This window comes from Thunnus thynnus, chromosome 7 (genome assembly GCF_963924715.1).
Source record: "Thunnus thynnus chromosome 7, fThuThy2.1, whole genome shotgun sequence".
Classification (NCBI taxonomy): domain Eukaryota; kingdom Metazoa; phylum Chordata; class Actinopteri; order Scombriformes; family Scombridae; genus Thunnus; species Thunnus thynnus.
The window spans coordinates 9,870,902-9,885,715 of NC_089523.1; the positions used below are offsets into that span (position 1 = coordinate 9,870,902).

General features: G+C 40.8%; 2 protein-coding genes across 5 annotated transcripts; both read right to left on the bottom strand.

The window, feature by feature from the left end:
• Window positions 1-66: 66 nt before the first annotated feature.
• Window positions 67-8,269, bottom strand: LOC137185811 (CLOCK-interacting pacemaker-like). 3 transcript variants are annotated; one of them, XM_067594204.1, is made up of 4 exons: window positions 7,974-8,269; window positions 3,299-3,481; window positions 2,388-2,572; window positions 67-1,788 (listed from the first exon to the last, which is right to left on the bottom strand). In XM_067594204.1, the coding sequence occupies exons 2-4, from the start codon at window positions 3,471-3,473 to the stop codon at window positions 745-747; spliced, it is 1,404 nt and encodes a 467-aa protein (XP_067450305.1). In that variant the 5' UTR covers window positions 3,474-3,481; window positions 7,974-8,269; the 3' UTR covers window positions 67-744. The 3 variants fall into 3 exon arrangements, with proteins under 3 accessions (XP_067450305.1, XP_067450303.1, XP_067450304.1); XM_067594202.1 differs by having other exon boundaries at window positions 2,376-2,572; XM_067594203.1 differs by lacking the exon at window positions 7,974-8,269 and adding an exon at window positions 7,545-7,939 and having other exon boundaries at window positions 2,376-2,572.
• A 594-nt stretch (window positions 8,270-8,863) lies between these two features.
• On the bottom strand, window positions 8,864-13,219 carry ccnp (cyclin P). Of its 2 annotated transcripts, none has more exons than XM_067594213.1 (9): window positions 13,031-13,219; window positions 12,193-12,318; window positions 11,893-11,989; window positions 11,560-11,729; window positions 11,217-11,315; window positions 10,376-10,531; window positions 9,976-10,134; window positions 9,697-9,875; window positions 8,864-9,440 (listed from the first exon to the last, which is right to left on the bottom strand). In XM_067594213.1, the coding sequence occupies exons 1-9, from the start codon at window positions 13,082-13,084 to the stop codon at window positions 9,272-9,274; spliced, it is 1,209 nt and encodes a 402-aa protein (XP_067450314.1). In that variant the 5' UTR covers window positions 13,085-13,219; the 3' UTR covers window positions 8,864-9,271. The 2 variants fall into 2 exon arrangements, with proteins under 2 accessions (XP_067450314.1, XP_067450313.1); XM_067594212.1 differs by having other exon boundaries at window positions 11,560-11,732.
• Window positions 13,220-14,814: the final 1,595 nt, after the last annotated feature.

Consider the following 14,814-nt stretch of genomic DNA (forward strand, 5'->3'; position numbering starts at 1 on the left):
GAACATTTCAGATTGCTGCTGGGGAGTATGATTAGTGCCAATGTGTATGAAAATCTTTTTAATAAAAATAAGTATTGTGAGAGCAGGTGGGGGGTTTTGACCATTAAAGTTGCAATAAATGACATTCAGCTCCACTAGATGTCAGCAAACAACCATTTGCTATGTAAAGATATAGTGAAGTAATGGCGACCTGGGCAGAGAATTAAGTCACACTCCCTCTGTGCGTGTTGTCGTACGCGCCTTTCTGTCCTTTATTTTGGTAGCCACTCTGGACATGCGTGCATGTTAGTGCATGTAAGTCCCTTCATGTCCTCTGCATCCATTTCCAACATGGCAGCTGCCTCACAAACTTTCTCAAATTACAGCTAAACAGTACAAGAAAATTTGTTTCTGAAAACATACAGAAGAAGACAGAAGTGGTGTTGTACCTGCTTGCAGCTCAAGGTGGCGAAGAACAGGCGGTGGAGCTGTACCCCGCCCTTGGTGGATGGCCTGAGAGCAATGCGGTGTCAGGTGTAAAGGCGACGGAGAGAAGTCTGTCATTGGCATTAAGTGGTACCTGTGTGTAAGCCTCCTGAGGAAACATGTACTGAACTCTAGTCAATGTTAGATTTTCATTGACCAGGGATAAACCATTAAAACCACAGATAATATTCAAAAATAACAATTAAACTCACAGTTTTCTGGTTCTCAGCTGGCTAGCCCTGAGTACTCGCTCTCTCTCTGAAGGCACTACAGATTAAACTAACCGGTAGAACTGTCAGGAGGCATAAAGGTCACTTTCTCTAAGGATTCTTTTCTGGCTTCAAGTTCCCTGCATTGCTCTGTGTGAGACTGCTGTGCAACAAGACAGTTCTGGCTTGGGTCTGATATGGTAGTGAGAAGGGGAGACTGCAGCGTGCCTGAATCCTCCGCAGCTAGTGGCCCATTGTCGTCTCCTGTTGTAATACTCTCTGGTATGCTGGCAGAATCTGGACAAGATGGGATTTGTAAATTCTGCAGGATTTTTAGGTTGGGGTAGCTGCCTGACACTGCCATGGCTCTGTGTAGATTTTCGCAAACCGTGATACCATTCAGGCTGCAGCTGGGGTTGCAGGCGGCCTGGCATAGTAGCTCTGTGTGCTGGCGCAGCTGGGCAATGTCCTGATCTATGACACTGCTCTGGCGCAGCAGCTCCTTAGTGCGCAGTGTAATGTCCAACAAACCTGATTGTTTGAGGATTTCTACAGTGTTGAGGAAACGGTGGTAGCGAGTACTGGTGTTGCCGTTTCTGTCAAGTCCTCTGGTTATGAGGAAGGAGGAGGCAGTGCACATATTGGACACTGATGTGGAGATCTGTCTCGAGGAGGCAGCCGTGGGACTGGAGAAGGATAGATTATCTTTGGTTGAAGAGGAAAATGTCTGCCCAGAGGTCTGGAAAGCTAATTTGGGTTGCTTATAAAGATGCTGATCAAGTAGACTCCCAGCCACAGGTGTGTGATCGCTCTCGTGTTTTGTGCATACCCTCTTGCTCAGATTCTGGGAGTCATTCTTCGATGAAGACTTATCAGGTGGCATCTTACCAGGGTGTGGTGCAATGCGGGGGTAGGAGCTGAGAATGGGTAAGTAAGTGCCACTTATTTTCTTCCCTTTGATGTTTGTCTTCCGGGACAAAGACTTGTGGGGCTGGAGGGTGGCTGGCATCAAGGTGGGCTGCTGGAACAGGATCATATGGGTCCCACCAGACCCAGCAGTCTCTCTGCTTCTATTTCTCCCAAGCAGCTGTCCTCTTTTCTGGATCATGGCTGGCTGGTGGGACAGGGAGGAGAAAGATAACAATCACAAGATGAAGAGAAAACAATTACACAAAGGGCAGTATTGGAAGGAGGGATATGAGTAAATGTTGAATACAAAACAAATCCATGTTCCTCCCTGTGTCTGGCAGATTTAACATGAAAACTGTTCCTTTTAAGTATTGAAATACATTTCTGCAAATGTTTTGTCTGAACAAACCACTCTGCCACATATGGACGCAAAAATCAACACTCCAACCAAAATAACTGAGGGGCTTCAAAGAAGCCAAAGGTCAGGTCAGAGTATTCAAATATGTGCCATTCTCACTGAACAAGTCAGTCACCCTGACCTTTGCCTGACATTTCTCTCTCTGGCATTTTGTGGCTCAACAGCTTCACTTTGCAACTCTGCTTGATTTAAAACATTGTCTGTTCAGTTATTTTATCCCTTATTTTCAGTCCCTCATTCCTGTCTTGCAGGGGTTCCAATGCATTACTGACTCAGGAACATCTAATTTCTACATTAACTACATACTACATTTTGAGAGAATCATAATAAGCAGAGGAATAATGTGCATCCCTAACCTAACTGTCTGTGTCTACCTGTTTAAGTACCATGTCCGTGATGATGTAGATAGGTGGGAGCTCACGGCCTGCTGGCATCAGGGTAGGATTCCCAGGGTTCCCTTGCCCATGTTCTTGGTTTTGGCCAGACTGTGAAGTTTCTGCATGCTCTCTGGACTGGCTTCTGTTGCTCCGCTGGTCCTCCACATCTGTTTGCTGCCAGTCTGAGCCATTGTCTGCAAAAACATGGGAAGGAAGAGAACAGTGATATTTTTGCATGAAGGCCACCAGTCCTGCACATCAAGAGATCTTACTGGAGAAAAATGAACATCATGTGGTTGCTAAAAATGTCACTGCTGCTTCTTCTTTTACATTTCCTCCCACTGATTTGGGAGTTCACCTGCAAAAACAAGTATTCTGCACACACGCCTTTGTAGCAAAGTATTATCCAACACTAAGGCTTGTATTAGATTGAGTAATATAAAGGTCTTATTGTACAGTGTAGTCCGTAAGTATTGGGACAGTGACACAATTATCATCTTTTGGCACTGGATGAAAAAGTTACTTATGGGGTTAAAGTGCTGACTCTCAGCTTTAAGGCTTTTGAGGGTGTTCACATCCATACTGGTTAGACATTATAGACCTTTTTAACCCAGTTGTAGGACAATACAGCAGGATACTGATCCTTAACATACAGCCAGAGCAACCACTTCCTACACTCTACATCTGATGTAGATGTAAAGCTCAACCAATTAAAACTGAGAGTCAGCACCATTACCTCCTTCCCATTGTGGGAGTCCAGACACAACACAACATAAGAAGAACTACCTATATTATGTGATTTTCATAAAACAATTCAGATTTTATAATTATCATTGCCTGCACTAACTTGCGCAGATACATGGGAGTGTATAGGAAATAAATTCTCTGGTTATACAGTGTTTTCAGCGACATTTACTCACCAGAGTAGCCAGAGTCTTTTTCTGAACTGCAGCGAGAGCCCCTTCCACTGGAGTCGTCTGTGTCTTTAGTATCACGTACTGCCAGCAGAGTTGAACTGTTGCTCTTATCTTTAGCATCCTTGCTGGATGTAGCACAAGGACTGCGCTCGCTCAAGCAAGGCTCTTCCTTCGGCATAGTGGACCCTAATGGGAAAATACATTTAGACTGCCTCTGAGTGCCAAAAAATGCCTGCACAGAAACATACAATTTATTACACTACTGAGACAGAACTCTGCCCAAGTTGTACCCTGCCTACCTCCCACTACATGCTGGAATAGAAACCATGATGATTTTCTATTATTATTCTTTCAAATGCAAAACAGTAAAAATATACAAATCAATATAGTCAACAGCTTATAACTATTTAAAAAGTGACAGCTTGTTAGCTACTGGTGTCATTTGAAGCAATTAATGCACATTTCGAGTGCATCACAATTGAAATGCCATAGATGACAATAATAACCACAGAGTTGAATAGATAGCACTGACATCCTTTTTTCCAGCCACACAGTTTCATTCAGAAAAGTAAGAAAAGAGTGCTGTTAGTGTTACATAGCCCCTTAAAAAATATCAAGTAATATTTAATATTGGGTAAAAACATTTTTGTGAAATTTTTCTTAATATTTTGGGCAGCTGATTGCTCAGTCAGCAACTTTTTACTGTTTTTTTCCCCATATAAATGCACAATGGCATATGCTGACTGCTGTGTGTTTGCCTTTGGGGGTGTAACCGTGGCAACTTACGCATATGGTGACATCTTGTGCATACCCTCTATTAACATTAACCTGTGAATCTCAACAAAAATGTTCAATTTCACATTTTCAAGTCATAATGTGAGGTGCATGTAGTTTGCCAGGCTGTCCTTAAAGCCCCTTCAGATAAGTATGTATGAATTGTATCTATTTGAAAAGTGACAAATAACTGGAGACAGAGCTAAAACTCTACAATTACATATATATTTTGTGTAAGATTTGTGAGAAACCTAGAGAAAAAAAATACAAATAAGCCCATGTGTACAAGTTTTTGCGCATGTGTACATGTGCATGCCAACTGTGTATTTACATGGAAGCCAATGAAATGCAAGAATCATGTTGTTTTTGGTCCAAAGATACATATTACTCTGTTTACCTAATTGAAATGCTGTACTGCACACTGACAGGCACAGACATGGAGCAGAGAGAAAATTCATGTATTCTCAGGATAGTTAAGGCTGTAGTTAAACATTAATTTATTCTATTCTGTTTTACACACATGTGCCTGCATGACAACTGTCAATGTTGCCTGAGAATTGAAAGGAAGGCCTTATTAAATGTGAAAATTCCATTCAATGACACTTTGTTGCATCTAGCTCGTACTTCCAGTTACAGAAATTGTAAATGTATTTTGTTGTGCAATCAGTGGCTTTGGGGAGTTTTTAACAAATTAGCCTACTTTCTTGTGTGATGATGACAATTACTGGAGAAAAACAGATAAAAGAAACCCTGATATTCAAATTTGTCACCACTGTGTTTTAGTAAGTGAAGCTGAGAAAATAGCATTTATTTTTAATGATTACTTTATTTCTTCAGTTAAAGATTTGGCCAATACTTTTAATACTCGTCCTATTTTTCTTGTTCCCATATCCCACTTCATTTGTTCTCTTTCACTGAGCTAATGCAAAATGAGGTAATAGCCTAACTATTTTGAATTCACTTAGTAATTCCCATTCCACAGATATTTATGGACTTAATATGCAGTTTATCAAGACAATGTACATGGTTTTATTCCTCTTTTTCTTATCTTATCAATCTCTGTATTCAACTGTCACTTTTTCCATCTTATTGGAAATTTTCTCTAATAGTTCCAGTTTTCAAATCTGATGACCCAACCATAGTTTCAAATTACAGACCAATCTCCATTTACCAGTTACGTGAAAGATACTTGAAAAAACCCTCCCTAATCAAATAACAGAATATCTTGAGATAAACGGTTTTCTTAGTGAGTCTCAGTATGGTTTCCACTCTAACCAATCAACTACATCAGCTTTATTATTTTTTACTGAACAGATCTGCGTTTCCCTTAACCAAGGTGAGGTCACTAAAGCAATATTTATTGACCTACATAAGCCATTCGACACAGTAAACCATCAAATATTACTCAGTAAATTAAACTCTTTTCAATTTTCTCCCTCTGTTTTGAAATTGTTCTCTTCCCATTTATCAAACCTCAGGTAGACCTCAGGTTGTTAAAATTGGTAAAGTAACTTCTTCCCCCTCTGTCTGTGTTATTGGGGTACCTCAGGGTAGTATTCTTGGTCCATTACTCTTTCTCCTGTACATTAATGACGTATTGTCTGTGAACATTCTACATACCTTTTATATGCAGATGATACTGTAATTTTCTTTTCCTCCAAAATACTGATTTGATACACACTAAACTTTCTTCTGATTTTAATTCCTTATATAACTGGTTCCAGGATCATCACTTGACTATAAAAAACCCAACAAAAAAACAAACAAGCAACTGAATGTATGTATTTCCACTCCCCTAGAAAACCTTTGTCTTTGTTCTCATCTCATAGTTCTGGCCAACCACCTTGGTGTTTATCTCAACACCCACCTCACATTTGAAGGAGCATATCAAGAGACTAATAAGAGTTGAAAAAGAAAATACAGTCAGATCAGGCCATATGTTACACTTTCTGTTTCTAGTACATATCTTAATGCTGTCATACTTTCAAAAATGTCTTACTGTCTCTCAATTTGGTAATTTGGATTAATTTGTATTTGGAAATAGCTAGACTCGACAATAGAGCTTATTGAATTCATCTTAAACGTTCTCCTTGGGCGCATCATTGTGTAGTACTTTCACAATCTAAATCATTAAATTTTCATAAGTACTTAGTGGTATTAATTTGTACTATCAACTATATTATCACCTTCTCCCTTCTTAATGTAATTTCACCAAAACATAACTCCATATAAGAGGATTAACCAGAGCTGTTACAAATGAACTGAACCCCACACCTGCTTTTAATAACAACTACGGTTTAAGATATATTTTCTGAACATACACTAAAAATTGGAACAAAATTCCACATTACATCAGAAATCCTCCCTCCTTTTTTACAATTTAAACATTAACACAAATATTTCCTTCTTCTGAATCCAAATTGTAACCACTAATGTCTCAATTATCAACCTCATTGTTCCCTCTAAATTCTGTGTGTATATATGAAGAATACTGTTTGTCTAACCTGTTGACTTTTATTATCTACCTGTATTGGTTTATATTTTTATTGCTTTTTGTCCTGGCTGTGGGGCACCAGGAAACCTGCTGGACAACAGTTTCTAAAGTGAGCCGGGCCCACAGCTGGTAATGCTCTGCTGGTTTTTTCCTGCTAAGAGTAGAATAAAAATGAAAATTACTCTCTGTGTGAACCACAAGGAGCTGAATGTCATGACTCCATGATGGTCAAAGTACAAATCCAAAAGCGGAAGATCATGTAGTACAGAGGTGACTGAATCAGCTGGGGAAATAATCAGCTAGATCACCTCTTATATTTGATCCTAAACGACATTAGATACTCTGTGCTCTCTCTGTATCCAAGGGGAGATGGGAAGATAAGTATCTCCAAGCACACAAAAATCAACAATGCAGCTGCAGCCTTGCACTTAGGTCTACTGCAAGAAAACCGTCTCTGCAGCAAATGTACTGTGCATGTAAACATCTGCAGTGAGGAAATGGGCACTGAGCTTGCTATTAATAAAGTGATTATGATAATTAATGCTGTCCACCTTTAATAAACACCATGTCTCTCGTTTAAAATTCTATGCGACATATATTTAACACTTCTTAAGCCGTGCTTCCGATATTTTCGAGAGGGAGTAAGTAGGTGGAGACAGCACAAGTCGCTTTGAGCTCAAAAGCCACAAACCCCTGTCCTCCTCACCCCTCCTCCCTCCCTCCCCCTATTATGTAACACTCAACTTTGAGTCCGGCCCTCTGTGAACTTCCTCTGACAATGATCGTTAACACACGCAAAAACCACATAAATAATAATACGGTCGAAATTTGAGCGACACTTTGCGTGGTTATCAGACGGACAGCTATTTGAAAGATGAAAAAGTTGAGAATAAATGAGTTTGGACAGGAAGGAGAGGTTTGGCAATACTATCATGCAACATCAGATGAGTATAGCTCCACTATCTAGAGTAGAAAACTTACCTCTGAATATAAAACAGACAATTTTTTTCAATTAATGGTCGTTTTCCCGTTTATGCTGTTTTATGGCGCCGGGTGACGCTTAGGTTAATCTGCAGTGTCATATATTATCTGTCGAAATTACAGTAAAAAAATATATATATACTATATGATAAAACATTGATTTTTCTTTTTGTCAAATATGCGGTCTGATAGGAGTGCAGTGAAAACGGGTAGTTGCCCATAGATAATCTAGATCTGTCAAACTCGTCTGTATACGGTCAAGCATATCCGATTGATTTCAAAACAAAGCTAATAAACTATAGAGATAAACATATATACACATAGAAATACAATAATAAAAAAGGTTTTTATGAATAATACCAAATACTCCATAAGTATTCAGTACATTTCAAAGTAGTGGCCTTGATATACTTCTCAGTCAACACTTACCGAACGTTTTATCCACCACTAGCAACCTTCACGCTTTTGTTTTGAAAAAAGAAAAAAATCAGGTGGCTTATTCCAGTTACCTTGATGCCGCCACTTGACGTCAAGACGAAATGTTTTTAAAAGATAAAGTGAAAAAGCATATTTAATATCGACACATGTCATTCGATCCTGTATGTAGGAAAAACGAAAAAGGCAAAGCAGCTCGCGATGGCGCAAATTAACATGTTGATAAACGTCTTCGTCACCTTAACTGAACCCACGGCCGGCCGTTGAACCGCGAGCCACGAGCTCCATCTGCTAGCTGCACGCCCATTGGTCCATCAAACAACTACGACAGCCAATCCGAGATTAGCGCACATGCAGCAGCGACACAGCTGAAGCGTGCAGAAAGAAAAAGATTCTCCTCATTACAAGACCAGAGTGACGGTTGCAGCTGACTGAGTAATATGCTAAGAACTAACTAGACGTGTTAAGTGTCTAATAACGTTATTGGCTCTTACTCCAAACAGCTGCTGACCAGTGACCACAGATTTGCACACAGGTAACCTGAAACCTCATGAAGCAGTCAAGGTGTTGCTGTGTGTCAAATGGATATCTCTATTAGAAAACTGCAATTTTACAACATGCAGTGTGTGAAATTGTGCATTTGTTCTTTACATTTTAATAAAAGGGAATATTCCTCAGCTGTCCCACATTCTCTACAGTGACTCATTTGGCTTTTCAGCTGTGTTGGCATTCAGCATGTGAGCAGGAGTTGCCAATGATGCAGCCATGCAGTCGTTTTGCTGTCATGTAGGAACTGTTGTCACAGCCTGCTGAACATGGGTTGTCCGAGCACAGTTATTCCTGTCCAAATGCATACGTTTGTGCAAAATAAACATAGCTGTATCTCAGTACTTTGCAGCAGACACTTTATTTTACATTAAAACTTCCTTAAACAACTTGATAGACAGCCCACATCCTCTCCACAAATGACAAGACAAGGACACATCGATACAATTCAAAATATTTTCTAAACTGGCTGCAAGATAAGATCATAAAACAGGTGTGCCACTCAGCTGGCTAAACCACATACATGTAAGTGCGTGCAATTCTTTGTCGAGCAATGTTTGGCATCAAATCTCTCACTCTTCTTCCTAACCCATTGCCATGGAAACTCTTCAGGATCCGTAGCCGAATATATATCGCCTTGGCTAGAGGTTTGCGCCACACAGGAGTGAAGTCCTCAAGTGATACAAGCCTAGTATCACCACCTTGAAGCTTTGGGATATAATTTCTGCCTGTGTTTGTCAGCTATGTCAAGTGCATACGCCGAGCAGACCAGAGGGGTTCTTTAGACCAGGATGTCTGCTGACATGCATGGTTTCTGGGGAGGAGAATTTAATAAAAGTAGCGCTGGTCTCTCGGGTGTGGGCCTTGGTTGCAGCGTTTGCCAAAATGTGCATGATCCTCAGCAGGGCAGTCTCGCTAAAAACAAAGCATACAAAAGATCAAACTGACAGTGAGGATGGATGCTGACAGAACACTTGTACAGTAAAGCTTTGCAGATGAGAAGTAAGGATCACCAAGACGACAGAGCTCAGTGACTACAGTGCTGGTGAAGTCAAGGGCTTCAAAAAAAAAAAAAAGAAAAGGGCACTATGGATAAGAAGCGGTCACTAAACTGTGTGTGATACAAGATGGTTGAATAAAGGGAGTGCATTTTATCAGTCAGGTTACACACCTGCCAACATGGATGCTGGAGGCCAGACACCAGGCAGCCTCCCCCTCTGGTGTCGGAGGCTCCTGCAGGACTTGGCGGGCCAAGCAGAGGGCCGCTCCTGCCAGCTGCACAGGCAGGAACACCACACACTGGCCCTCCAGGAGAGATAGCTCCAGGAGATAACGAGCCATCCACACCACCTGGTGGCACAGATGACATTTCAGACCTCTACATAATGAGAGATAACCTCACTGACACTTCTGCTGAGGACGTGTCTAGCAGTACACATTGTCAACCCACCTTAGCACTGCAGCGGGCAATGGAGGCGAGGAGGAGGAGGAAGTGCAGAGGGGGACAGTAGGACAAATCAAACTTGAGCCCGCAGAGGACTTTTCGCTCCATTCGCAGCAGCTGATGCTTAGTGTAGGTGTGGTCCATCAAGTAGCAGAGTCCAGACACCTGGAAGCACAAAAAGGAAACATCTCTTTGATAAATATGTCCCTAGTTTATTACATAATGACAGATTTGGATATTACCTGTTACATATTTAAAAAAGGTAAAATACATAAATAAAATCTCCTTGCTCTACTCAATGAGCAGCAACAAACCAATCATGGTTTATAGAGATATTAGACACCATGCGCAGTCAGCCAAGTTTAACAGGCTGTAGCTTTGGTGTTGGAGGATTGAGCCAGCATACCTCAGGAAGGAGACACTCTTCCTTCTTTGCAGCAAGGAAGAGGCAAACCATGCCAAGGAGCTGCAGGTTGACTGTGGTCACCTTGATCTTACGCAGGGAGCGGTTGAGGAGGTGTATGGCCAGATAGAGAGTTTCCTCCTGGAAATGCATCATCTCCTGGCAGGAAATAAACAGGGCACACAACATTTAAAACCACTGAAAAGAATATGGTCCTTATTTCAAAGTATAATGGAATAGTTCAGCATTTTGGGAAACAGTTATTTGCTTTCTGCAATTTTACGAGTGTGGTATCAATCTTCTCATCTAACTAGGGCTGCCACAACAATTTTCATAATCCATTAATCTGTCAATTAATTTCTCAATTAACTGATTAGTTGTTTGGTCCAAAAAAAAGAATAGTGAAAAATGTCAGTCGCCATTTCCAAAAGCCCAAGATACAACCTAAAATCTCTAGTATTGTCCTGACCAACAGGCCACAACCCAAAAACACTCAGTTTACTGTCATAGAAGACTAAAGAAACCAAAATATATTCACATTTGAGAGGCCTGAATCAGAGAATCAACTTATCTATTCATTGACTAATCATTGCAGCTCTACATCTAACTCAGTAAGAATGCGAAAAAATAATATTTCCTAAAATGTTTATTCCTTTAATTATTCTCAAGTTAACATAGATGTTTTTAAATTTTCCTGACAGGTCATCTATCTCAAGACAAATAGTAAGAGCCATCCGTTTGCTATGGTGTTGCCAGCTTTTGACAGGTTCTGGTTTAACAATTATATGATCTTACAAATATAAATATTTAGACAAGCTTTGTTTTGAGGAAGGAAAAAACTCACATGAACTTGAATGAGCCAGTCTACCAGGATAGCCCTGGTGGCATCAGTGAAATGCCAGGGCAGGTCAGCGTTGGGAAAAGAGTTTTGGGTTTGAGTTCTCTGCAGGGTGAAAACACAGAACAGGAGGCACACATACACACTACATAACTCAAGAGATCCAGAGCGATAGCAAGTGCTAATCCTCTAGGTTGCCTCTCATATACTACTACTTATAATAATAATAACAACAACAACATTTGTACAAAGCACATTTCAGGTACAATGTTCCTCAAAGAGAAAATAAGAAAACCATACCCCAATACAAATGAAACCATTTAGAGACCCCTGATTCCTGATGTCTCACCATCATGTCCAAGAACATGTCCCAGGCGTACGTCCGGTCCCATATGAGGTCCAGTTTCTCCAGTGCTGTCTCCACCTCATGACGCAGAAAGCTGGGCACCAGTGCCTGTAGGCTGTGAAGACCCTGCAGCCCGTGAGGGTAGAGAAGCACAGGCTCCTCCAGACACCCATCTGCTACACAGGAGGGAAAGGAGGACACGAAGAAATAATATAAAGTAATAACCTCCTACCATCTGACTTTGCTTATATTTCACCACAATCTTCATTTATTGTTATTCTAACATCTTTATTTTGAACTGTGGACTTTCTGGTATGGGAAGAAGTTTATATAAACCTTTGTTATTGATCACACTGCCAGCTGAGCATGTCCGACTGTCCTCATGGAAGCCCATGATGATGCTTTCACTTGTTTGTGCTGATAACCTTCTTTCCTGCAGACAGACAACACCTTACACATCTATGCAATGGGCACGTCTCATCTGCATGCAAATACTCTCAGCTCAGGGCCTTCACATCTTGACAGTATTCATCCAACCACTCATTTATCATGTAAGATTATTAATATGCAAGAAAATGAAGTTAAGAGTTAAGTGTACGTGTTGGGAGAAGGTGAGAAGCAGGACAGTATGCGTACCCATCTGCGCTCTGGCTCCATTTTGACAGGGGCCATCCTGGACTCATCTACTTCTACAGGCTGCCAGCGATCTTTAGGCCCGCAGGCATTAGCCCAAGTTCTTAAGGGGGCTCGCTTCTCATCCGCCTGGAATGACAACAAAAAGTTTTCCCCCCACAGAAACTGATTCTATCAGGGGCACTTTAAAATGCCTGCCTACCCATTTTCATTACAGCCACTGGGACAAAACAATCTGCTTTCTTTGATCCCACTGCCTGTGTGGCTGCTGTTCATTCTCCGCAGGATTCTAATTTTATTGACAATACCGTTCACTCCTAAGTGAACTTGCTCAAATAGTGGTTCATCAAGGCCTAATCAGGGCCTCCCATCACACCTGAGGCAGCAGGTGAACTCGATTACTTTTCTGGCAGTACAAGTAGAAATTAGGCAGTTTAAGAAACAATACTGAAAACAAAGCATAGCACTTAAAAATAATAGTTTAACAAGCCTTGAGCTGAAGTGGAAAAGCTATTAACTGGAGAATTATGTCATTATGAAATCAAGGTTCAATTAATTACTTCATTTGTAAATTTCCCCACCATGTTGCTCAATGAATATTCTCTGCCATCAATTTATTTGGGAAATAAATGAACAGCGACGTCATCAAGGAAAAATACACATTTTGTTTTTTAATAAAGAGATGTTTTTTTTTTTCTTTTTACCAATAACCTAGCTTTAATTGCACATCTGCAGTTCACGCATATATGAAGACTGAAACTTGGTGTTCAGATGGAGATGTTAACAGCAATTAATTGGTAAAGTTTCAGTGGTCTATTGAGCCCACTGAACAGACGCTCACTTTCTTGTGTAAGTCCAGCAGAGGCTTGGAGTCGCAGAAACCGGTCCTGGCCATGATCACAGCCGAAGACAGAGTTCCCGTGCAGGGCCGCTGCAGCTACTTATCCACGGGTGTCGGCGGAGGCCTGGAGCAGAGAGAGCCGTCATGCCGCCCGCATAGCCGCTAATAAAGACAGGTGGGCCGCACTAATTGGGGTGGGGTCATCAACGTCAAGGTAGACAGAAGAACTTCCGGTCGATGCTTAAAAAATGAGCCACGTTTAAAATGTTTCAGAGTAGGCTATTAAGTTAAGTTTTGGGCTTAAATTCTGTGAAATAGCTTGCCATCTTTCTATATAGCAAAATTTAATTGGCTCTTGTAAGTTACACTCATCTGTACAGTCTAACCCAATATTTTATCCCTGCAATTACTCATAAACAAAAATGTTGCTTTTAGTTTGGTGGATGGTTTTCCTCCCTCATTTACATATTTGAGGGAGACAGAATAATGCAAATACTTTTCAATATTATGCAATAAATAAAACACTAATTACAACACCCTCAAAAACTACCCTCTAGTTAAATCAACAGCTCTGACATTGTGTCATAATCAGGACCGTAGCCAGAGTTTTAGAAATACTGAGTCCCCCAAGTGCAACCACAGCCACCCTATGGCATTTTGACTATACAACACAAGACATGTATTCCCACCACATTTCTGTATGAATTTAACTGTTTTTGGGAAGTTCTATCTCCCTACATAATGGCCTAAATGTTTCAAAGCCTTTCCCTGCAGTGCTGGAATTTACCAAATCCTATTTTTTGTGTTTCTGGCCTACAACAGTCCAATTTAAGGATATTGGGCTAGATATCAGAACCAGGCCTACTCACCATGTAAATGTGTTAAATTATGGTTAAAATTCTAACAGCATCGATAATATGACCTCCTAAATGATAGCTACAGCCCTGGTCACTATATACTGAACAATACTACATTGTAAGCTTGACAAAAAACTGCAGAGCTGGTGCAGTGGTTTGCATAAGACTGTACAGGTGAACAAGATATGCTGTAAAATTTAATAAAAAACACACACACAGCTTTTTTCAGTAAAAATGTTTACTGGCACATTATAGTTGCAAATGTTATAAGCTACCATATTGTAGCAGGTATCACCCGTTACATTGTAAAGTCTTGCAAAGGGGGGCTGAAACTGTCTACCAGGACATCGCCCTCCCCTTTAAGATTGCTTTTTTCATTGCCCTCTGAGCCTCAACTAACAGCAACAAGCAAAAAAAGAAAAAAAAATCTTGTTACACCAACATCAGGTGTGACATTCGTGACTGTTGATCACATTCAAATATACAGAGAAGCAAGGTAACCATAGTAAAGCTGCAAATCAAATACTACAAAGCTGCAGGCCTCCCCTTCTACGAATGCTGCATTCTCCATCAAGCTTTTTTTTTTTTTTTTTTTTTTTTTTTTTGGTATTTACACAATAGTGAAGAGGCACTTCTTGTGCCCGTGTATGCCTACAGGAGAGGTCAGAGCTACTAACTTGCATGTTTAGCTGTGAAGCATTGCTTAAAGCGTGGCCAGCAGCGAGGTTCAGTGTATGGCTTCACAACCAATATTAAAAAAGTTCAGCAGCACCCCCTTATGGCCATGATAGCAATGAAGGCAAATCCACAGTGGAGTCCATCAGTGCAGTGGTTCTGATATCCGGCCCTGCTGTTTCCAAAGCAGGACGCTAGGCTAGAAGTATGATGGCTGTGCCTGAGCCAGTGAGAAGAGGTGCTGGAGTTGTG